The sequence below is a fragment of the Dermacentor variabilis genome, chromosome 2 (genome assembly GCF_050947875.1).
Source record: "Dermacentor variabilis isolate Ectoservices chromosome 2, ASM5094787v1, whole genome shotgun sequence".
Lineage (NCBI taxonomy): Eukaryota > Metazoa > Arthropoda > Arachnida > Ixodida > Ixodidae > Dermacentor > Dermacentor variabilis.
The window spans coordinates 111,088,483-111,114,443 of record NC_134569.1 but is presented as its reverse complement, the minus strand read 5'-3'; the positions used below and the strand labels follow the sequence as shown (position 1 = coordinate 111,114,443).

Below are 25,961 nucleotides of genomic sequence, written 5' to 3'. Positions count from 1 at the left end.
AACCATCTGTACGGAGTGCTTGGGCAGTGATTTTCTTATTAATCCTTTCAGTCCCAAATCAACATGAAGTGTACTGCAGGAAAAATTTGTTCTGTCATTATGAGGTTGTCCCAAGTCAAATATTTGTAAAATATAAAATGACACTGAACAAAACGGGGAATGAGGGGCCCAATTTGTGTTAGTCACAATCATATGAAGCCAACAGAAAATAAAGCCAAGGAAAGCACATCGTAAATCACTCCTTTTAATTGAAATATAGAAATGATGAAGAAAATGAAAAAATCTGAGCGCACCATACCTGCGGTGTGCTCCCGCCTGGCTATGCCCCTGCTTCTCTGGCTATATATACAGCTGTATATATACAGCTATATATATACATTCAGGTACTTCGATCTGTGTTCCTGTGCATCATTCCATGTGCACTCGGTGCTCACTCCGTCTCCCTCTTCTTTCTGTTCCCCTTTCCCTTACTCCCAGTGTAGGGTAGCAAGCCGGGCGTTCGTCTGGTTGACCTCCCTGCCATTGCTCTCCTTGATCTCTATCTCAATCCTTTACTTTTAAGAGCATTTATTTTTTTGCTCTGTTTTTCTACCCCTTTGAGTGTGTGTGTGTGTGTACAGTGGCAGCAAGACCACTTTTAAAGGGCTGGCTGAATATAAAATTTGTTAGCTGAAAGATATTTTATTTTGAACATTAAGCATGTGATTACATCATTGGCAGGTTAAAATTAACTTCTTAAATGCCTCCGGCTGTTTGTGTGATAGCAGCTCTTCTCTGCGGAAGGTTGCGTTTTGTGGTTGCGAACTTGCAGGCAATATTCTAGCGTGTAGCTGGTCCATAATGTGATTTTCCTGGCACGTACGTGCTTCACCACAGTGCTTTTTTTTAAATAACCTCTAAGCGAGGAGGGGGGGGGGGGGGGGAGAAAGATGAAGTTAGTCCGCATTTAAATAACGCGCGGTGGATGGGAGAAACAAAAAGAGCACGCGCTTGCGCCGTGAAATAATTCAGGCGTATGCATCCATGAAGGAACGCTATGCAAGCCTAATAAGATGCATGAGCTTATCGATGATGTGGTGCTGTTTCAATACTGCAAAAGATTAGCGTTAGCATTTTTAAAAGCCAGAGAAAGCTGTCCCATCAAAATAGCGACAATGAAAATGAAGCTAGTTTTGACGTCGGGTGCAATCCTACTGCCGTCCCTGTATCCCCCAAAGTGGCGAGGAACAAGAACTAAACGGCCGCTGAAAGTCTGCGTATTTGGGATGGCGGTATGACGGTGTTCGCGCAGTAAATGTTCCGTCAATAGCTTTGTTTGGACGGCTGCAACAAATATCGGCGGTAAGCCTCAGCCATGCAGATATTGGCGCAGTGTCATACTTTATCGATAAAATTTCTGTTATGCACATAAACATTCAGCAGCTTGAACCCGCGACGTGCTTTTGGCAGTGCGAGTTCAGCGTCCCTGGCCCTGCGGCCCATCTACGCAGTTATTTGCGGCACTGCGCGATATGTAAAATCATAATGATAAAACTAACTTTATCCTTCGCTGCTCATCGGGACACGTAGCTGTAGCATCTCGCGCTGTTGTCGTTGCCTCCTCCAATGTAGGCAGTTTTCGTAGCTGGCTCTTCGCGCGATTAGAACGCGGGAAAAAGTATGGTGTTTGACTGCAGCATTTGTGTAAATATTTTCCGGCGCATCTTTGGCTTCGCAGGCATGAGTGATCGGGCGTTTGAAAACGAATTCAGTGACTATCACGCCGGCAAGTCAGATGTGGTGCTTCCTGATGGCAGGGTGAGCATACACTTTCGCTTTTTCTGTGATGTGCGGGCGCCCTGGAGGATGCCCGAAACGTCAGCGTCAGTCACTTCAGCGAATAATTTTGTTACTTTTGGTCGCACTCATGTCCTCTTTTAACTATAGGTCGACCGTATTATTTACTGGCTTCTACTCATTGCAGTGGACGCAAGAATTTCAGAAGGACATTCGGAGGCATCTTTCCGATCTCCTTCGAGAACTGGAGCGCAACCTCGCGAAACGCACTGATTGGTCAGATTCTTCTGTCTACACAGGCACTACAGGTACGCGCAAGTGGTTCTTATTCCGCATAGCTACCAAACATGCACCGAGCCTGCCTCTTTTCTGTTCGTGGTCGTTCTGCTGACCGAATGATATGCTTTGCGGCGCACATTCAGATGGGAAATACCGGAAGACATACCACCCCCTATTTGACGTTTTGTGAGCTCGTCGGAATGTTGGATTAAGAAAGTGGGGGAGAACCTTTGAGTTTGCATTGTATTTTCTTTCTTACTTAGCATGACTAAAATGAATAATTACCCGCCGTGGTTGCTCAGTGGCTATGGTGTTGGGCTGCTGAGCACGAGGTCGCGGGATCGAATCCCGGCCACGGCGGCCGCATTTCGATGGGGGCGAAATGCGAAAACACCCGTGTGCTTAGATTTAGGTGCACGTTAAAGAACCCCAGGTGGTCAAAATTTCCGGAGTCCTCCACTACGGCGTGCCTCATAATCAGAAAGTGGTTTTGGCACGTAAAACCCCAAATATTATTATTAAAATGAATAATTGCTTTCCATTACTGTTTTAAGATTGAAAAATTATACGCCCATTAGCTTACTCCCAGTATATAAAATATTCACTATTCATTTCATTTCAATATTCGTGAAGACAATTTATAATAAAATGAGGGCAACACTGGACTTTAGTCAACCAAGGGAACAGGCTGGCTTTACATAATCAAGGAATACAGGCCGCTTACATAAATATCTTGGAAAATAAATACAGAGATTCCACAGCTACCTTAATTCTCCACAAGAAAAGTAGGAAGATATGTATAAATAAAGGAGTCGGACAAGGAGACACAATCTCTCTAGTGATATTCACTGCGTGCTTGGAAGAAGTATTCAAGCTGTTAAAATGGGAAGGCTTAGGAGTAAGGATCAATGGCAAAAATCACATCAACCTACGGTTTGCAGATGACATTGAGCTGTTCAGCAGAACTAGAGACGAGTTACAACAAATGATTGAGGACCTTAACAGAGAGAGTGCAAGAGTGGGGTTGAAGATTAATATGCAGAAGACAAAGATAATGATGAATAGCCAGGCAAGGGAACAAGAGTTCAGGGTTGCCAGTCAGCCTCTAGAATCTGTGAATGAGTATGTTTACCTGGGTAAATTTCTCACAGGGGATCCTTATCATGAGAAGAAAATTTACAGAAGAATAAAAATGAATTGGAGCGTATATGGCAAACATTGTCAGCTCCTGACTTATTTCCATTATCATCGAAAAGGAACGTATACAATCAGTGCATTTTACTCGTGCTGACGTATCGGGCAGCGTGGTGTGCCTCTGAGTAGAGGCACTCATGGCATGCCTCTACTCCATTTTAGATTGTGTTAACCATAACTGCTGAGGGGGATCAGCGTTAAAAATTTGACACACAGATAAGGATGGGATGAGCCCATGCATAAAACTTGGGTGCACTGTTGTTTCATCTCACTTCTAGTGCCAAATTGAATTATTGCCATGCTGTGCGGAAGAAAAGCATTCTGAAAATATTACGACTTGCTAGTCTAGGAAACGCATAATAAGTGCCGCCCCCCCCCTTTTCTTTGTCTTCTTTTTCTTTCCCTTGACTACGACTTTCATTCGGTTAGTAAACTTGAGAAGAACTTGCTGTTAGGCTAGTTTGTGCATGCTATTAATAATTAAAACGGCAAAAAACATGGCAAGAAAGAAATACCTACAGAACACCTGTTTGTGCACAGCAACATATATCAAGGACGAGGGTGCTGGGCCAGGGAAACTAAGAAGCTGCCGCAACAAACAGGTAGGAGGGCAGATAGGTGAATGTTGAAGAGTGTGACAGTGATAAACGCAAAATAATTTTAAGATGGGTAGTGGGTTGATGGATACGAGGAGGGGGGAGGGGGGTAAGTGCATAAAAGGCATCAAGAAGAGCTTCTCGTCACTGCCCCGATCACTCAGCACCAGATGGCCGTGGCCAGTCGCCTACACTTTTCAACAAAATTACACCCTTTTGGTGTAATCTTGCCACATAACAATGATCGTCATCTGTCTTTCCTGCGTTTTCTTTCTTTAACACTGCAAGCCCTGCACTTCCAAGTCACAAACTGCATGCACATTATCAGCATGATGACAGAGCATTCTCGACAGGAAAGTAGCGAGCGCAGCGTTTTCAAGAAAAAAAAAACACATGCTGCTTGCTGCAGAGAGCCTATCCTATCGAAAAGTCTGCAGAATGGACGGGTGTCAGAAGACACGACACTTTCAAATCTCTCGGAGATACTAGCCCTTATTTTACGGAGAACTACGGATGCGGTAATTTTTACAAAGACTTCTAAATGCCCTGAATGTTCATGAACCGTGCTCGTCCCCTTTGTATTGCTGTTCCTGTTTTCTTTTCTTCTTTTATTTCTCTTTTTTTAAATATTTACTACACTATTAAAGAGAACTGTTACGTGGCGCTGAATTTCAGTGTTTTGCATCGTATAACCATTGCATTTGTTCTGCATTGCATAACATGAAACTTTAACACAAGTTGGCCTTACTTTCTTTTTTTTAGAGTGTGAATGTTTTTCGCTTTTCTTTTTTGCCTTGTACAATTGTTGTGACCTGTTACATGTTACCCTTGACGATGTTGCATAACCTCCCTATGTAATACCTTCCAGCGGAGGGCCTTTAGGGTATACTGAAAAAATAAACAGGAAGCAGCCTTGTTTCAGACTGTCTGCCTCATCAATTCCCCAGTGTGATCAAATAAGACTATGTGTCGTGTGATAACTGCAATACCATTATTGCTAGTTACTTCCAAAGATCTCTTCAAACAAGTCAGACAGCAGGTCACTAAAAGTGAGTGAAATTTGTGTCATATGATACTATCGAAGTTTTATGTCGCAAAGCTTTGTTCGTGTATTTTTAAATATGCCTACAACGCTGAAATCGCTCTTGCATGAAAGTAGTGCCCGCTCTCTCCCATACGTAGCCGTGCCGTGCGACTCACTAGAAGGTCTGGCTGGAAAACAATGGTTATCTCCACTGTTTCCTGGGCTGCAACAAGTCTGGCCTGCAAACAGGAAGACACACTATTAGCCCTGAGAACGAACTAGAGGGGCGCTGAGAGCGCCGCTCACGTGACGTCAGAGCACGGACTCGAGCCTGTCATCTGCTGCAGTTCGGGCAGTGCGCGGAAGCCTTCTGCAGTGTTTTCGTTTGTTCACCCTCGTTCTATCTGCTTGTGTACTTACGGTGGTCGTCTCAAATATATTTTCATTAGTTCTTCGTTCGCGAAAATGTATGCAAATAGCTTATTTCTTAGACAACAATAAATTTCTCAATGGCAACGCTACAGTGTGAGCCGACGGAGCGCAGACCAGCTCATTGCGGGCTTTTCATGCGTGGATCGACAACTGCAAAAACATAGCATATAACGGGCCAGTTATGATACCATACCTGCTGCCATGCAAAATGTCACTAAGGCTAGCCATGAATTCTACAACAGTTACCTTGATTTTAATCTGCTAAAACAAGTTTGCTCACGGTGAGTACTTCATGGTATAATATAGAATTTTTGTATTTCTTGACAGAAACACTCGGCAGTAACACGAGGACTTAACACTACAGTTTAGATTCTACCTGCACTACTTTCTTCTTTAACTGCTTCTCAAAATTAGGCTGTTCTTCACGTGTTTATTTAAAGTTGCGGTAATTTGAAGTAAAGCTTATTGAGACTTACAGCTGTTGGCAGAACACGAAGAGGAATGTACCAATATATATTCCCTTTTCCGTGCCACATGTTCAAGTCAGTTGAGCAATTTACTGGCGTGTTGCTTGAGGAATATACATGACGAATCTGTTTGGCGAACTGACACAGGCTGCTCGGTCCAAATTTTTTTTGTGAAATATGCCCTTTGGACCGTATGGCTGCAGCCTAGAAAGAAGCCGAAGCATCATTCATTAGTAGTATGGGACATATTGAAGTTGTAATATCCGGCAGAGGGTCAAAAATCAAATGAAGTATTTTACGCTTGTGGTGTCTTTCTTATGAAGGTTTGCGCGCGAGGTTCCCTTTTATGTACTGACGAAGCGAATAGTTCTCCCTTTGTATAATTAAACAACACTGGATTGAGACATGCTGAGGCAGAAGGTGCTTGAATTTTCTTTTTCTAGGCAGCCTAAGCTGCGCTGTAGTACCTCGAGTATACTTTAGGCATTGCAATTGACGCTGTAAAAAAACTGCTTTGTGATTTCGATTCGAAGTTGTAGTGAACTGATGGGCGTCATGAACAATGCGTGTCTCGCCACAATGACAGTCGGTTGCTACCATTGCTTGAGGAGAGGGAAGGGAGGAAGAAAAAGAAAAACAGAAGGCAGGGAGGTTAACCAGAATAACGTCCGGTTGGCTACCCTACATCGGTGGAATGGGAAAGAGGAATACAAAGATGACGCAGAGAGAGGACGGAAGGAAAAAAGGAAATTAGCGGTGAGTTCGCTGACGCGTGCGGTCTAATAGTAAGTCACTAATAGTCACAGACAGTCACACAAGCCCGTCGTCCTCAAGAAGCACAGAAGTGCTTTCACCGCTTTATGGGCCGACGAGCGATGGGGGCGGTGTTCCAGCAGCACCTGCACAGAAAGCAGCCGATCGTCCAGTTTTTGGAGAGCATTAGCAAGTTCCTGTAATTCTTGGGCATATCGTGTACAGTGGCACAGCGGGTGGTCGATATTTTCTTCGGTGCCACAGACCTCGCATGCTGCACTGTCGGTAAATGCAATTAATGTAGAGTATTGTTGATAAAGGCTACTGAAGGCTACTACTCTCGATCTTAACCATGAAACAATTCTTTTAGGTGACTGCTACTATAGTACTTGTGTATTAACTATGTAAATACTGTACATGACGCGCCGTCGCGTTAGTGGCCATGAGCAATGCATTTTTTTGGGGGCCCTGTTTCAGAGAGTGGTGAAAGTAGCAGTAAACTTTGTCATACAAAATTCGCGCCTAACTCTTTCTTTTACGCAATAATAAAGTGGCCATATTTGACTAGAACAACTCACTAGAGTAATAAGAATCATGACGACAGCTTCGCTGGGCAGTGTCTTTCTAACACGGATAACATATTGACACCAAATACCAAGATGTTTCTTCCACGTAAAGTGCAATGTCTCTCATAGCTAAGTGCTAAAGCAATGTTAAGTGTTTAGCAAAGCATCATACACAACTTCACATGTTGAATTTACAGACATTATTTTACGGAAAATTTCTGGACATACACGGCGCATATATGCATTGCAAAACCAGTAGACCACTTCAACGCTACATAACTTGCGATAAAGAAGCCACAAATTTTCTCGGCTCATGCGCTTTTGAAGAAGGAACTGTAGTTTAGCAGAAAGAAGCCGACATATCCTTCAATAAGTATCCTTCAATATCCTGCATTTAGCAGCAGGAAGAAGCCGACATGTCCTTCAATAAGTACGGCTCCAGCCACCCATACCCCAAGCATACCGAAGGGAATGAGCGCGGGCGGCAGCCGAGCGAGCTGGAGCGAGTGGTGTCTTGGCCGTGACGTCACTCGCGAGAGGGCATCACTCCAAATTCTCGCCGCTAACAGTGCGCTGTCTTGTTTTTGTTTGGCCCCATTTTCAGCGCTGTTCATTTTTCCAAGTCATGTACCAGCTAGGTCGTCAACATACATTATATCAATGCATCAAGTCGTAAGCAAAAAAAATTTTCTTAATATCATTTTTGAATATAGCATAAGAATTATGACAGAATATGAGGCAAAATGGCCGCCTGCCTTAGCAATAAAGAACTTTTGTCAGAAGTTAAGCAAATTGTTCTTCTGGAAGTGTAAAAATGTGCAGCCTCGATGTTAAAGCATTCTTGTCCGGGTGTGTGTGTGTGTGTATATATATATATATATATATATATATATATATATAGAGGGGGGGGGAGGGGGAGTAGTGGTAGTTTTCAGCGCTCTCAGCAACTATTGGGATGCTCCGCTGTACTATGCGTGCTACACTTGCATGATGAAGGGCCCCCAGCAGTATGCTGCATCGAGACATGGAGGCGCTGATTTGAGGTCATGGTTTATTTACGTTAGTGCGACATCCGTGCCGCCTGCTAGTGTACACTCTCACTTCTTGGCTCCTTCTGGGTTATTTGGCACTTGAGCCTCGAAGGAACAGGACGTGTCATGCACCTCTCCATACCTGTACATCAGTGTAACCAGCATACCAACCTGTCATCACTACTGCATACAGAGTTGAGTGTTACGTTGACAAAGAATGAAAACTGAAAAGGTCTGTGCTGCACATATGCAGGTGTGGCTCTGATGTACATGCGCCTATCTGATGTTCTGCAAGACGCATCATATTTGAACCGGGCGCTGCCACTGGTAGAAAGGCAGCTTTCAAACCTTAAGGAGCGCCGCTTCTCTTTCCTCTGTGGCGATCCGGGGCCACTGGCCATTGGAGCTGACCTCTACAATCGCCTTGGAAGGTCCCAAGACTCTCACAACCTGATCAGAAGGTACTCATATGTACTTTTCGGCAATCAAGTTTGTGATAAATTGTGGCTTCTTTTCACAGCCAGATAATCACGCCTAGCTCAGTATAACAGTACCATGGTAAATCTGTGCTTTTGATCAAGAAAGATGGCTCGCCCTGGAAAGAGAACGTACCTTTGTTTTTGATTCTTATTTTTCCCCGGAACACTAAGGGTAGCCCATAACTCTAAATTCAGGCATCTGTGACTACAATAGTAGGCCGAATGACCTCAGTAAGAAATGGAAACAAAAAATTAGTAGTTGATATGGTTTTAACGAAGGCTGGATCTGGATGCAGGCGTATAGAATTGCAAAACAGGTTTTTACAATGCACAGAATATGCAAGCACCGTGAACATTATGGCTACCTCCACTTATGCCTGGCATAGCATTCTCATGGCAGATCTCCGAATGCGTTGCCTAACCACTGCTAGCCAACTCAGTCATTGAAGGAACCTGAGTTTTGTTGTCTGAATTTAACAACTCGGAAACTGATGAGAGGGAGAGTCAACTTTTATTATTGACAGCAATCATGGAGTTGGATTCAGCCTCCTTCCACCCAGCAGACGGCCGAGATAACCTGAGTCTCAGCGGTTGCGTCGGCTAGCTGGACAGCACAGACCTGGTCTCGCTGGTCTGAGCTGAGCAGCAGGATCTCACACTGCTGCCGGTTTTGAATTTTCGGCCCTCACAAGGACCCGCAAATGTGAAATCTGTCAGTAGAGATTTTTGGCACTGATCTATAGTGAGACCAGCCCTTATTTGAACTCAATTTGCTTTTCATTTTGGTTGGCTATCCTGGGACGTTATGGTGCGCACTCGCCCATTTTACACTTAAAAAAGCTAAATCAGTTATAGTCAGGGGAAAATCAAGAACGATGGAGAGTTTCCAGTGGTGGAACAGCTGCGGCTACTGCGCCAATTGTGCCAAACTGCGCCAAGAGCGGACCTTGGCGCCATCCTGTGCCAAAATGGCATTTTATCAAAAACTATGCGCCAAAGCATGCTTAAGAGCAAAGCCCTCCTTCCAGTGATGCTTTGCAGCTAGCAAAACTGAAATAAAAACCAACAGTATGCTATCATCATCATCATCATCATAAAAGAAAGCAGAGGCCTGTTCATAGAGCTTTTTACTATATACTGAGACTCTGTTGCCCCGTCAGAGTCGTCCTGTTCGTCATTCGCGCATGTTTCTCATATGGACGTAATATAATGTAGTGCCACTGTACCATCTTGCTGGTGCTTTCTTTCGGTGTTCATCGAACTAGCGTGGTACCTTGTAGTTTGCCGAAGAAGGACACCACATTCTAAGATTAAAGGTAAGCTTTTTTTATGTTTATTGGTGATAGAGGGGCTTTGCAAAAGAGCCACTGCGATAAGAATGGCACGTGGTGCATAGCTAAGGATGGTATTAGCAAACAAGCTCAAATGTTGTACACGGCGAGAGCCGCCACTTCGATGGACGCTGCCATGTTCGTTGACACGAAACTTTTGCGTCGAGTTTGGGCTGCTGCCACGGAGGAATGAAACAAGATGAGGGAGCATACCGGAACCTGATTGAAGCCAAACCTGGTGGCCCAACACGTGATCGCACGTCAAAGTGTGCGGTTCGTTTTAGTGTTCCCGTTATGCAGGCAGAGCCACGGTAGGGCAGCTGAACAAGTGCACACCGAATAAAAACTACTGGCATAGCTACTGGAAACCAAACATCTCTGGAAATCTCGATTCTTGCTCCGTGATCTCGATGCAAGAGGTCACGTGTTGGGCCACGATGGCGACTTCATGGAACGTTTGCTTGCCAAGGCTGGCTGCATGACGTAATGCTCCCTCCTATATTTTCCTCCCTCCATGGTTGCTGCACTGTTTCTGTAAAATAGCATCGCCGACGCCAACACAAAACCCTATTGCCGTCTTGCTTATGCACAGTGGCACTGGTGCTTTTTTGTTTTGTTGCCCCTATTCGAAAACTCCCTAATGTGCATTGCATGACATGAATATACTGCATGACATCATGTTCAGTTCAGGCACGTGTACTCGATCAGTCTTGCGGTGAGCCTTTGCCCACAAGCTTTTTCTGTCGCACTGTGTTGCATCCTGAATTAACAAACACGTGTTTGTTGACGATCTGTCCGTGGTGCCTTCTCTGTGCCGTATCGACGAACCCGGCCGTAGTGCCCTTTGTGCGCCACAGTGTCGAGGAGCATTGCGTCCTTTCCTGACCACACTTGCCAAGTGAGCCTCGCGCAAACCCATCTCTTCAACGTTTAGAATATATAAGTTAAAATGTGCATGGTATATGGTAAGCATACATGCGTTGAACCTTGCGCCAAATCGGCTTTTTGCCTGCTTGAGTACCTACACCAAAAGTTAAATGACTGTTCCACCACTGAGTTTATTCCTATAGATTTTTGTGGAAACAGCAGCTAATGACTGTAGCTGAACAGCGGGCGTGCCAAAAACTGCTGTGTTGTGCTATGGTGTGTTGGAAATGAACACTTAGAGCAGGGGTCTCAAGGTGTCTTCAAGCTGCGAGCTTTGAACATGCTACATAACTTCAGGCAAGTTGCCCTACGATGTGTTCAGGCAATGCGGCTGTCAGCTGAGGTTAGACAACACACCAAGGATGAGACTTCATAAGAGTCACTGGGTGAATTCATATGGTCAGTGTCAAACGAAATGTGAACAGTAGAGCACATGGCCAAAGCATAACTGAAGGTATGGTTTGCGCCATCTAACAGTCATCATTAGAGATAGATTCACTCGTCCGGTTTGACCATACTGCATGATTGTCCCCCTATACTGCAATATTTTCATTTCTGTATTGGTGCTCTTTTAGTTGAAAGCACGAAAAAAAAAAAAAGAATATAAGAAAACAGAAGTGAGAATATCACAGCATCTTTGCCCTCTGCAAGTAAACCGGATGAGTGAATCTATCTCTAATGATTGTTAGACGGCGCAAACTGTACCTTTGGCCATGCACTCTGCTATTCATTTGCATTTCATTTGAAGCCAATAGTACACAGTATAGTCATGGTGAAACCAACGAAAACATGTTGCACAAGATGTACATGTGGTACATGCGCTGCCACTGGTTACACCATATTTATAAAAGTGAGATTATATCTTACTGCTAATAAGAGCTATGCAGGATGTACACAAGAGGTGGGTGGGGGGGGGGCATAAGTGGCAGAGTAGTGGCTTAGAGCATAGATCAGCCCTGCAATTACATCAGGGTGTGCACTTTTGTATTTCTCTATTGCTGCAAAATAGGCTGTGATTTACTATATTTGGGGTTTTCAGTCTTTGGATGTTTTCACTAATATGGTCGTTTACTATAGCAATTTCATGGCTGCCTTTGTGATTAACAATATCTTACTGAGCCATAAACGCTGGAGGCACCACATTGGCGTGGTGGTGATGCTGCTCTGCTTGCACTTCTCATGCTCTTGTGGGTGCACTGACTTAGTGCAAATGTTTCTGTTATGTGTAACTGTTGACACATATTTTATTTAAACTTTATGAAGGAGTGCTTATTCACAATGTGGCAGGGAAGAAAGTGTTAAAGGAGCATGTGAAATCACTTGCATCATGAAAGCTCAGGAACATTGATTTAATGAATTTTTTTTTATTTATTGAAGTGTTTAGTAGCTGCATGTACAGGTACTAGTACATCAACTTGAGGTTCCACAATATTAGCTTCCTGCATTTCAGGCCCACTTCAGATGCTGGTAGTATCTTTGACATTTAAAAAACAGTAAACTTACAGCATGATACAGCATTTACATCGTGAATTTACTGCCTGATAAACTTGTAGGTTAACCCTTGCTTGTGCATCGACTCATGTAGTTTAGCTCAAAGGGCCACAGGTGCTTTGAGTTGGTTGTGTAACACCATTGTTGCAGTACATCTAACATGGCCATCACTGCTAGTGAAAGGTAATCCCATGGTTATGTCTATTTTGCTATTAAGCCCTGTTTGTTTATAACTTTCATTGTTACTTGAACGCAGGCTTGTGAGCCTAGGCAAATATGTAGTTCCCTCCACCGCTGACATACCTGATGAGCTGCTGTATGGACGAGTTGGCTACCTCTATGCACTGCTGTACGTCCGCAAGCATGTGTCACCGACTGCTGTTGATGATGGCCTTATAAGAAATGTGAGACACTGCTTTAAAACCATCTAAAGGCTACACATTTCTTTACGTTATGTTTTCCTGTTCATCGCATAATCCTGCATGGGCACCCTGTCAACAGTGATTATAAACAGGAGCTGCAATGTGTCTTGTGTAGTGTAGGTCTGAATAACTTGTTTGGATTGCAGCATCACAGCACAGTATATATCACTACTTAGTGCTAGGCATTTTAGCTTATGGCCACTTTTTCTTACTGTAAGGTTTAACTGAATGTTCTTCTTTGATCGCAGCTCATAAACCAGCCTCCTGTTACCTTTAATGATATGCATGAAATCAAACATTTCAATACAACAGCTTTTTCTTTTAGGTTGAAGTTAATTATGGTTTTTCATCTGCACACACTGTACTGCTGGTTACTTGTTTGGCTTGGATTAGCATAATGGATGCCTTGTTCTGTCTTAAAGAGACACCTCAAAGGCTTCAGTGTCTGTCCCTACCCACTTATCTAGTCTATCCAGCTTTCCAGAACAATATTGTACCATATATTCTTGTATAACAAGGTAGCCTGTACAACAAAGGATATTCTAGGTTCAGCACACTTCGTTATGTTTCTTTAAGTTTTTCGGGGTTCGCATGTGTTCATTGCATATAGGGCTAGGAACATGTTACGATTTATTGTGGTGCAAACAGGTGGTGCAAGCTGTCATGTCGTCAGGACAACAGCTGTCAGCTGAAGAGAAGAGCCGCAGCCCACTCATGTACCAGTGGCATGGCTCCTTCTACCTTGGTGCTGCTCATGGTCTCGCAGGCATCTTCTACATGCTGCTGCAGGTAGACCTTCCAGCCTCTCTGCTGTAACAACTTTTGAAAATGTTTTAATAATGAGGTTTTGCTGAGCTTCATGTGTTCTGCATTTCAAATGCATGATAAGAGTGCGCATCCTAATGACTGGTGTTACAGGTAACAGGAAAGCAAGGTTTATTAATGGGAAAAAGTGACACTTTGTGTGGTCCTGCTTGTGCCAGTATCTCGGCCTGGTTTGTTGGTGAGCTTCTGTGTCAATGAAAGTGGTTTAAGTATTTTAGGCATGAAATGCTTTTAGCTCCCACTGTAGGCAACCTTCAAGTGACCTGGAGCCAAGAGCCAGAACCGTTATCCAGGCACTCAAAATGAGAACATCCGGGCATCATTGCGAGAACAGAATGAGATCATCCAGGCAACCAGTCAAAACTTTAGAAAATGCGGTCTCTTGCCCCCAACCCTTTGTACAGAACTGCATTACATACGCTAGTTATTGCCCAAACAAGTTACAAAAAATATTGCTCCTGAGTTTTTCCTTGTGTTTGTTCACAATATCACTCATGCTGTAATTCTAATATGCTGAAGTTTTATTTTCATTTCCAATATCTCCAATAGCAACGTTTAAAATGCAGATACATTGCACCATGCACTGATTGTCATCTTTTGGCACTGACACAGAGTTGCTTGTGCTCTTTTCAACACCAGTGGTCTGTGAGTTCTGTGACGTGGGTTTTACACCGCCTCCTTCGAAAGATGGCACAGCGCTGGGTGACCAGGCTGGCCGCGTCCAGCGCGCCATGAATGCGTATGAAATGTTTGTGATGGTTGTAAGATGGTTGTGAAATGGTTGTGAGTAATCGTCGTAAATACTCCAACCAATCTGCTCTGCTGGTAGCCATTTCATGCTTACATACCCACCGTGGTTGCTCAGTGGCTATGGTGTTGGGCTGCTGAGCATGGAGGTCGCGGGATCGAATCCCGGCCATGGCGGCCGCATTTCGCTGGAGGCGAAATGTGAAAACACCTGTGTACTTAGATTTAGGTGCACGTTAAGTGAACCCCATGTGGTCGAAATTTCCGGAGTCCCACTACGTCGTTCCTCATGACCAGAAAGTGGTTTTGGCACGTAAAACCCCATAATTTATTTTTCATACTTACATCTACTCTTGATTACGGGAGAGCCAGCATTTTTTTAAAGTGTTATATTTCAGTCTTGCATATCTTCCTTCGTGCCTTTATGAAGGACTTAGTGGTACCATTCTGCCAAAGCATAAAGTTCTGAGCAGAATATCAAAGCTGCAAAAGCAAGCATTGATGTTTTAGCGGCTTATCATTTTTACTTTGCACTTGTCAAATGGAGATGCCAGAAATCAGCATACATATAACATTACCCCTTGTCGTGGCTGCCAGGTGAGAAGGAGCAAAAAAAATGTGTGTGCCACCTCCTTTTATGGTTTTACCATCTACCAGGCACATGTGACATTACACTCTGACTGCTCCTGCTTTACATTCATTGTTTCAGGTTGTTGTGAAGTCATTTCACATAATTCCTTTGCTGTCTGTCATGACAATTATAATGTTATTGTAGCAACGTTGAAAAATGCATTCTGTAAATTTGCACTATCCATTGGAATTTTAATTGGGTGAATGCCATCAAAAGGTTAATGAGCAAGCAGTTGTTGTTGAAAAGCAGTATAGATGGAGCTTTCAGTAGCATAGATCTCTGAAAATACTAAATGTAGCACTGGTGCCCAGCTAGGTCTCTGCAGTGGCACTTAGATTAACATGGAATTGATGGTAATAGCAAGTACTGGCTCAGCTTGGTTTTATGGCTTAGTAGTCAGTGTAACTAATGCAACAGGAATACACACTCCTGGCTGCATAAATACTATGACAACAAATGCTCTATTATGCTCCCTCTACAAATTGTGTAGGTACAAATGTCACACACCATGCAAAGTGCAACGAAGTTGCAATTTTGTTAGTTTTTGAATGAAATTGTTTTGCATTTGCTTGCACTATAATTCTTGCTTACCATACCATGGCCACCACCAATAAAAGTGCCACAACACTATTATAAGGTTGTTGTCTGAAAAGATAATAAAATTAAAGCATCCAACCTGCACAGTGTTGTGCAGGTTAGCGGCAATAGTGCGAAATTACTAAGCTGCAGGAAGGTGAAAAGTGACCTGCACAGAAGGGCCAAAAACTCAATAAGATTAGAATCTGTGGTACGGTATGCAAGTCAAATAATGATGAATCCAAAACCTGTACTTACTATGATTTCTATGGCGTTTGAATGATTGCAGCATCGAATTCCCCTAGGATTTCTACGGCACACCATATCCACAAGTCTGTTCACCTAACTGGCCTTCTGGATGATAGGCACTTCTGGTATTATCAGTTTCGTTCACGATGGTGCAGGGTGAACTTTGCAAAGTATCCAGGGGATTTGCATTTCCTTAAGAACCTTCAAGAAACCCATGAATTTTCTACTGAATAGCTGGCCAGCGAAGAGTGGCTCGCCTTTACGCAATGTAATATGAAATGTGATAGCTCACTAAAAAAGCATTGAGCATCCATTCTGCTATCTTAAAGGGGCCCTGAAACACTTTTCTAACTAATCATGGAATGGCCTTACTGTTGAAATACGTCATCCCATGAATCTCATGGCAAAGGTTTTTTTTTTTTTTCGAATTATCGCACCAATACTTGGTTTTCTCTCTCTTTTTGTCTCCGTTAGCGCACTGGAAGTTGCTGAGCATAAAAGCCAAGAGGGCAAAGCCCCGGCCAAAAGTTGAGTGTGGTGGCGACGAAAGGGTTCGTCACGGCACCCTGTGGCGGCCACAGCTGACTACGCTATGCAGCACGCTGCTGCCATCTTGGAGGCCACATGCAGCAGACGCATTTACGCTCAATGCAAAGATAAAATGATTTTTCTGTCTTTTTGAGATTGCAGACATATATATTTCTCATTTATTTAACTCAAAGTTAGCAATTATGTGCTATTAATGAGAATGTTCTCACGATCACGAAATCAGCCAATACCGTTGGTTGGCCAACTGCTTTCGATCAGCTTTTGAGGACGAGATTGTGGGTGCAAAAGTAAGCATCTATTCACGGCTTTTGACATGAGGTGTAAATTTCCTGCTGCATGCAGTGCAATAATATTTGGCTTACATGTTCACAGGAGCCTCGTTAACAGATCGGCAACATTTTTTTTTTTTACTATGGTCAAAAAGTGTTTCGAGTCCCTTTAACCAGTCACTCTGCACTGAAAAATATCCTCAAGAATGACAAACCTACAATTTGGACTGATTGTACTAGTCTTGTGCTGTCTTTAGTTCTGATGGTGTTGTGAAACGTAGTGGTCAATTTTGGGCGGATCTTTTTTTCTTGCTCCACTGGAGAGCAGGCTTGGTCATTTGGTCATTAGCTAAAACATCTGACATTTTACCGGTCTGGGCAAATTCACTCTCATTTTCAGGCTCTTTAAGTCCACTGCATGATGAAGGCCTCTTCCGTTGATATCTAGTTAGCACTCTCTTGCATCAGCACACTCCATTTTCTGCTGGCAAACTTCCTAGTCTTGTAATTCCATCTGATCCTGTGCCAACCTTTTTCGCTTCCCTTGGTTGCTACTCGTTCACTCTGATAAACCATCATTCCACACAATATGTGACCTGCTTAATTGCATTCTATTAATCATTCTCAATTAGAATGTGAGCTACTCACATTAGCTGTTTAATCTATGCTGCCATTTTCTTGTTTCTTAGTGTTAAACCTATAATTTTTTGTTCCGTCACTCATTGAATGACCCTTAGCTACCTCCCAAATATGAGCCCCACTGGTTAGCAGACATTCAGTTCGATTTTATCAAATATGCTGATGAAATGTGCAATTTCAAACATTAAAAATCAGACAAACATATGTTCTCACCCGTAGAGTGGTTACTTCAAATGAACCACAGGAGTTAACCATTGCTAGAGGGAAGTGGTGTTGTGGTGATAGTTTACAGGGAATTTTCTGGCTTGCAGGCGAAGTCCGTGCTTCCTGAAGCTGAGCTGACAAGGCTTGTGCAACCAAGCATCGACTGGCTGGCTGCACTTCAGTACCCGTCTGGCAACTACCCCTCTTCGATTGGAAGCAGCACCGACAAACTGGTTCACTGGTGCCATGGGGCCCCAGGCACTATCCACATGCTACTGCTGGCACACTTGGTGCGTGTGGCCTCTCCGCTGCATTCTGTTTTAATGTTCCTACCCAGGTGGCACAGCTTCAACTTTAGGGAGTGCAAAGCAGCACAACACTTCACCTGACGCAGCCAATGAGCTTCAGTGACAGTCCGCAGTGATGTTTCTGATAAGGAATTGCTTTAGAACCACCTGTCTGTTCTAACATTATAATTCAGAAATTGCAGAGAAGCATTATTATTGTCGTGCAGTTCTTGAGCAAGCTTTGCCTTGGCAGCTTACATTTAAATACATGGGAAAGGAAAGAATTGTTTTACTCAGCATCCACTGCATAGAATTTGAGATTTGTTGCATTCAAAAATGCTGAATATAGCGGAATTTTGAAAATCTTGAGAGCCAAGTTTAGAGCCCTTGTAATTAACAAAAAGAAAAAAGAGAGAAAAAAGATTAATAACTCTACAAATCTGTAGCAGACAAAACTGATATAATTAGAACAGCTGTTTGTGAATAGAACTTTTGTAACCGCCTGTTGACTATGCAACAACTTCATGTAGCTGTGAGCCGACGCATCACATTTGTCTGTGTCTGATGCTGTTATGGATGCAGCTTACAGGATTGCGATATCTGTTACTAATGCATTAACTTCATTCTTCAATTTGAGGAAATGAACCATTTCTAAGTAATTTTTCTAAGGTACTAATGAAGGTTCTTCTCTTCATAGATAGTGAAGGTAGTTTTGCCTTTCAAATGCAATAAATTACTGCAGTGGCTGTGTAATGGGGACACATTGGCATTTTACATTATATTTGAATAAGGAAATTGAAGTTACTGCTAATGTAAAGCTTCCCCTTAATTGAAGCTTGGTGCTGCTATCCACTCCTAGGTGTTAAGTTGTACCTCAAATAAAGAAGTGTTGAAGAATATGGGGGCCAGTCTTGATGTTCATGTGCACATTTGGGGTTGGATTCTCAGTTTATCTTTATTGGAGGAATATCACGATCAGTCTGTTTCACTTGTCTCTAAAATGAATGTGCCGAAAGAAGTCTGTGAGCAGGTGCTCTTTCAGGCAGAATTATGTTCCCACCATGTAGCTGTCAGAAGTATCGTCAGAATTGACCGCAGTATCGTCGTGATGCTATAAAATTCCATTTGGTGTGCTGAGGCTGGATGATACATCATTATTCATTTATTTTATTTATTTAGATGATATTGCAGACCTTCTTGGGCCAAGCGGGAAGGGCAGTTTCAAAGAAGGAATGCAATGCATTGTACAAACAGCAATGTATAGATATGTTAAGCTGCATGCATGAAGATATAAAATTCTTCTAAATACATATACAGATCTTTAATGTTAATGCTTTCTTGAAAGAGATTGGTCGAGAGTCTTGCCTCTGCACTGTTTCCCAAGCTCACCAGCTTTCCACTACCTGCTGAAGTGTTTAGTGTGTTAATGGAAATGCTCCGCTAAAAGAAAAAAAGTAGTTTATTAGCAGCATCAAAAAGGTAGATCTGGCACAAAAATATGCATGCTAGTTCTTTCACATGTTTCTAGAGGGTTGCTACTTCATTGAAAGAGTTATGGCCTATACCATATTTCATCGTGTATATACCCTGCAAGAACTTCAAGTCAAAGTATAAAGTATGTGTACTGGTTGCTGCAAATTTTTTCTTCAAGTGTAGCCTAGTGGTAATGTGCTACGCGTGCCAATAAGCCCGCACCTGAATGCAAAATTTCAGTTTGCACTCCTTTGAATAAACAGTGAGCAGCAGAGAAACTGAGTTTAAACTTTCTTGTATTTAGTTACTTGCGGATGTTTAAAAGCTGTTTTTTTTTTTATGATACTTATAGGCCTGCATTATCAGTGCTAGTAATGTGCATGGGTCGGTTATAGTATGTGGAAAATATGGTATCTGCATCAACACACTTCTTTAGAAATTGTCATAGCTATTTCACAGTGTGTTTACGCCCAGCTCTGTTTCTTAGTGGAAAGTTCTTTACATACCAAATTATTTCCATACTGCTTTTATCTAATGAGAATCCTACCGAACTCAATTTTGTTCATTCTTCATGATGACATATTCCAGAAGCCACTTTTTTTTTTTTCTTGTGCTTCTTTAGTTATGCCATTATACATGGCACAATATGTTATACTACCTATTTCCTGCATGTTGCTTTCTGTTTGCAAATGCCATACCATCTGTATTGTTTAAATGTCTTTTTCCTGCAAGCACTGCTTTAACAGTTATGTTTTTCTTGCATGTTACTGTCAGTGACTTCTTTGGGCGTTGTGTGTTTGTGCAGGTGTTCAGGGAGACCCGCTACCTGGAACTGGCTAAGAAATGTGCTGATGTCATCTGGCACCGTGGAATCCTCAAGAAGGGCTATGGCATTTGCCACGGCACAGCAGGCAACGGGTACGCCTTTCTGCGCATGTACCAGGTCACCCGAGACTGCAAGTACCTGCACCGGGCAGCCAAGGTGAGAGACCACATAACAGGTGGCCTCCGCGGTGCGCCTACTAATCTTGTGACCAGAGCAGAGCTCTTGTACTCCTATTCTGCCTTACGCATACACCATGCCACATGTAATGTCAGATTTAAGGAAACATGTTATACCTTGTGGCACATAGTGCAATGCCATCTACAGGTGGGCTGCTTAAACAGGTAGACATTACATGAACAACATATTCAATTAGCTAAATAAAGCAAGGTCTAACTGATTAGCTTACTAATTGTATTCATTGTAAGGCTTGTGTGACTGTTGTGACATTGAAACTGTGTCATGCCGATTCAGCAGAAATTCTGAGTCTAGCACCAGTTTTGACATATACATACCCAAAATGTGCCGGAACGTTTAATTGGTGCCTCATCATGAACTCATGTTCGGTATTGCCAGAACAGTGACAAACAGTGCGGCCATTCTGTTGCTGAGAAAGCTGTGCATATTTTGCTGGTTGAGAATTTGAGCAAACATATCTACAGGTTAAGGTATACCCATAGCTGCAGAACTAGCGAGTAAATAGTACATGTCAAATTGTAACACACAGCTCTTTCGCAAAAGTACTGGTAAACCTCCCGTCGTCTCGTTCTCGTGATGGACACTGCCAATTAATCTGCACTTGAACGATACACAGGCTTTGAAAGATAAACTTTACAATGATGGTGCTGACGAGTCACTCAAGAAGAAAGGGTCTCAAGTTCTCAACCACTGTGCCACAAAGACACTGCTGCCTTGCAGGAATAGGAATGCCTTACTCGACAGCACTTCTGTGCTTATGCTGGCTCGGTGGAATGCTGTTGCCATCAGTGTCACGACGACGGCAGCATTCACCTACCGGTAAATACGCTGAATGTAACAGCACTTAAACATAATAATTAAGGGCTCCTGAACTACCCCTTGAGCTTGGTGAAGAAACACCTTTTGGGGATAGCATGCACTGCTGTGAACATTTCAGCCAAGTTTTGTAGTCGTGTAAGGCATGTGAAGCTCGCGAGTGGAGCACGAAGTAACCTTTTTCTCAAACACTGTCTTTTCAACAGAAGCTTTCTTCTCACTATTTTTGGTGCTGTCATATTTCGTCATATAGCAGATTCCCGTATGTGACTGCTATTGGTCAATAGCTGACATCAATCAAGAAAGGTGTTTGGATCATTACGATTCTTTATATCGTTACTGCATATATTTATTGACACATTTTAATAAACAGGTTGAGGTAAGTGAAAATCTGCGTTTCGAATTTCGATAAGAATGATGTACTTCTAGAAATACAACTACCATATTATTGCCGTATACCGCCTAACACTTGCCCGTACCCCACTGCCGTAGGAATGAAACTAGCCACACCGCTTATGAGTGTTGTAGTCGTTGGGTGTTGATAATTCCGATTAGCTCTGAACACTCAACTAGTCCCGAACTATGTGAAACTGTCAGACTACGCATATGCTTGCCAATGCACACTCACTCGTGGTCACTTCTTAGACGCCTTGGCAGACTTCGCTTCGTATTGAGCTATTGTGCAAAATGCGCGATTTGTATGTGGCTACCATCCGTCGGTCAAGCTTGTGCAGGAAAAAGCTGGTCTGCACCTGACGAGCAGACGAGCACAAGTGTGCACTCTAGCCCTTTTGTGCACATAGTTAGCCACTAAAGTTGTATATAGCCACATCTGCTGTGTAGCGTAGATACCGCAGCCGCCGCAGGGTGCCACAATGAGCCCTCTCGCTGTGGCTCACTGAGGACTTGACTCAAGGCTCAAGCGCCATCATCTGACAAACAGGTTATCTGCTTCCCGAGTTGCACACCCTTGAGGTGCGTCGCCATCATGGTCGAAGCTCATTAAGTTGGGAATCCTTTCAATGCGAGTACAGAGTGTGGCGTCCACTGTTTAGCCGATGTGCACACTGCCGATATACTCACACGAGTGAACATGAAGTTTGTGGTGCCCTCAGAAATTGTGTGATTGCCATAGAGATAAGGTGCGAAAGGAAATGTGCTACTCGTGTCACTCAAGAATAGCTACACGTAGCTGTCTAGTACACACTAGCACAACAAAGGGATGAGACACTGTGATTTCAACTGGAGGCTCCACTGTAAGCTGAGGGACAGTCTCAGAGTTTCGTGCATCGTAGTGCTGGTGTCTATGTGAATGTACAAAATCAAAGTTGAAGTGCGTGCCACAGTGACATTCAGCAGGCAGCGCATTGTGGGCACCACCCGGTTCCACCGTAGCCTTCGCAGAATAAGGCATTGAAGAAGGACCAGGCCAACTGTCAAGGGGATCAAGGGTGATCTTTGATTGCCAATAACTCCGCTTCTGCTGAATGCATTGAAGACCTTATGCTGCAAAGTATTTCTGAAATAGTCTCTTTTAATGTCAACTGCATTTCTGGACCTATATAAAAAGTGGTTCAGGACACCTTTAAATTAAATACACAGCAGCGTGCCTCATCTGTGCAAAATTTTTGCACAAATGAGCCAGCGATTTAGCCAGAAGAGCTGTTTTTGCCTGTCTATCTTATTTGCACAGAATTTGGCTTATCAGAAATGCCTGTTCAATGCAGTTCTGCGAATGGTGCTTCGACTATGGGCAGCACCAGTGCCGCATTGCAGACAGACCATTCTCCCTCTTTGAAGGTGAGGTGTTGTCTGTGTTGCGGACCTAGTTACAAGCTACATGTTTATTTATTTTTTGTGTGTGTTTTTCTCAAACAACAGGCATGGCAGGCACCATCTATTTCATGGCTGACATGCTGGAACCAGAAAAGTCAGCATTCCCCGCTTTCCAGCTTGGCTGAACTCCCAGATGTGTCATGGCGTGCATTCAGCTACGACAGCCTGTCTCTCGTGGTGCTCTCATTGCCACTTCACATGGAGCATTGGAGAATAAAGATTCCTGAGGTGCATGAACCCATTTCCAAATGGTCGTGTCATGCTGACTGCACTTGTTCTCGTCAAATCACTGAAACTGAGTGGTATGTGTACCATGAGAGTGCTAGTGCAAGTCCAGTGCAGCTCTAGACTTGACAGTTAGATGTCAGCATACCCCTTCATTCGCTTTCTGCAGCACCTGCAGAACTGACAGTTCAAGGACTATTAACATGACATTTCCAACTTGTAATTATTATTTTTTACATTTAATGAACATCCAAACCCTTTAAACCCTAGTAAAAAAAAATATTTGCAAAGGTCAAACTGGCCTAAATAAGTTAACATAATTCTAGTACTTCCTTCTACAAACCAGTTATTCTATGCAGAAGATAGAGCTGTCGGGACCTCGCAATTCTCAGTCCATTCCTGCAATTTCTGCGGCTGTAGCATGCAAGCAGAGCCAGAAGAGACGTGTGCAGCACTCTTTTTTTTTTTATATAAACGTCATCGTACCAAGCCTTTTTGCTGCACAACGTCGGCAAACTTTGCTATTTATCACATAAGAGCTTTCTACTAAAATTATACAAGGAACGTAAATGGTTAGTTCATAGATTTGCCTGATATTTGTTCTTGTGGCTTCAGGTGTTCATGTGACTTTGTTTGCTATGCTCCATCTGCCTTTATTGGCTTTCGAGTTTGAAGCAATTGCGCATCTCTACGTGCAGGAGGCAATAGGGCTTTGCACATACAATAATCGTGAATTGTTGCATTTATAATGCAATATTTTGTTGCAAATGAAGTCGATTGAAGCCATAAGGAGAAAGTTTAAGCAAATTCCTGCATTAACTCATTCCGGTGTAGGCGCCAAGATTTGGCGTACCGAGACCAGCTTTAAGATCAACTTAATATATCTTGTAATTGTTTTCTACTGTTTATGCTTACGGTCATTACTTTACATTGGAGATATGTGGTAGGTTTTTTAGATCTTTGAAAATGCGACTGTAACCTATTTGGGTTCTTTTTGTTTATTTCATAATGGCATTTTTTTTCCCTGAAATGCTTCACCATATTGAGTTCCGGGGTTTTACCTGCCAGAATACCGATCTGATCATGAGGCACACCATAGTGGGGAACTCCGGTTTAATTTCAACCACCAGGGTGCCCCCAATGCATGAGACATGGGCGCTTTTACATTTCGCCCCCATCAAAATGCGGCTGCCACGGCCGGGATTTGATCCTAAGAACTCATGCTTAGCAGCGCAACATTATAGCCGCTAAGCCGCCGCAGCAGGTGCTTCAATGTGTTTAAAGCACATGAAGACGTATGGAAATTTTGTATGGCAAGGAATCTTCATTTACTGTTATTAACTGCGCACTTCACATTTGGAACTTTGTGGAAAAGATTGTAGTGTAGTGTTCCTCCATTGATGGCTGTGCAAATTACTGCAGACTACCAGCTGTATGATAGTGCTCAAAACATGTTCCAAACTGCTTTCTTGCACTACCTATACCAGATCCTGGTTTCTTCGCAATTATTCTTTCCGTTGCTGTCTCATTTCAGGTAGCAAACAATGCAACAAGGTGTCAGTGTCGGAATCATTAACTGTCTAGTGTATCATCTAGTATTGCATCTTACTAAAAACACAGACACTGGAACAGCTACTGCCATTATTTTATGAAACGTTTTCCTTTCAAACCCTTTGACAGCTTTTTGTTCCCCATTTTGAGCCATTCAAAAGTTCCAAAATAACAGCTCACTCGTCATAAGCCAAAAAGTGGCAATCGCTCGCAATGAGTCAAGATCAAGAGCCCTTAAAGGGTTAGCCCTTTCCGTGCCATTGACAAGTCTCACTCGTAAAGGGATTTTCCTTAGTATACTAAGTGCCAAGGGATTTTCCTTAGTCAGGATACTAAGTGCCAGAGACGAGGAGCAGTCATTTCATCATTTTGGTGTGACTGCTGTGCTCGTAAGTAACACCAGCTTTCCAGAAAACAAATTTTTTGAGGGCACAGTTGGAGAAAGTTAAGCAGAAGTCTTGGCTTGCCTTGGTTTTAAAAATGGCAGCTGCAGCGACAATGGCCGCCTTTTCAATGCTGAAATTGTTGTGGTCTTGGACATTTTTTAACCTCAGCTAAACAATTGGAACTGGAAAATTCCAGCAAGTCGTGTTTGGAGCTTCAACTTAGCACTAGTGATTGTGAGGAAAATTAAGTGCCTCTGGCGACCTCTCGTGTGCACAAGGCTTGACAAAAATGCTTTGCCGCCCGGTGCCTCTCATAACTTGCCGCATGGTGTAATGAAAGCACGCTTGACTTCTGTTCCAAGAAATATGCGCTACATATAGACCATTTCTGTGGCCTTGTGACTCAACATGAGAAACTAACAATAAAAGACAACAGAAAATAACCAATGAACCACTGATATTGCAATAATAAAAGCTGTTCACAATAAATTGTTCATTAAAACAATTCAGAAAATTTTCGTGGTTTTCTGAAAACAGCCTAGTGTCATTGTCAATGTTACGAAACTTGATCCTACCAGGGGAGATATTCTGCAAGTGTCCACCTAGGGAACATGTCCATTTCATATGCTGCTGAGGTGCTGATTGGCTGTGTCGCCTCGCGGCTGCCCAACCAATCAGAACTTCGACAGCAGACAAAATGGACGCGTCCACTAGGTGGACTCTTACAGTACAGATACCTCCCCAGTATAAAAGACAGTGCTGCGGCAACATGAACTGCTGCAGATGGTGGCGCCGGGTAAATTGACGATGCAAGCAAACTACTGCAGGTGACACAGTGCCAGGTGCGCTGATGACGTTCTTGTCATTATAAGCTGTTACCACTCTTTAGCGCCTTATCCATCCGCGACG

General features: G+C 43.1%; 1 protein-coding gene across 2 annotated transcripts; it reads left to right on the top strand.

Annotated features, from left to right (window-relative positions):
• Positions 1-1,068: 1,068 nt before the first annotated feature.
• On the top strand, positions 1,069-23,253 carry LOC142572535 (lanC-like protein 2). 2 transcript variants are annotated; one of them, XM_075681709.1, is made up of 10 exons: positions 1,088-1,341; positions 1,718-1,797; positions 1,964-2,084; positions 8,372-8,579; positions 12,603-12,750; positions 13,417-13,557; positions 17,565-17,747; positions 20,023-20,199; positions 22,782-22,854; positions 22,936-23,133. In XM_075681709.1, the coding sequence occupies exons 2-10, from the start codon at positions 1,720-1,722 to the stop codon at positions 23,013-23,015; spliced, it is 1,209 nt and encodes a 402-aa protein (XP_075537824.1). In that variant the 5' UTR covers positions 1,088-1,341; positions 1,718-1,719; the 3' UTR covers positions 23,016-23,133. The 2 variants fall into 2 exon arrangements, with proteins under 2 accessions (XP_075537823.1, XP_075537824.1); XM_075681708.1 differs by lacking the exon at positions 22,782-22,854 and having other exon boundaries at positions 1,069-1,341; positions 22,936-23,253.
• The last annotated feature ends 2,708 nt before the right edge of the window (positions 23,254-25,961 follow it).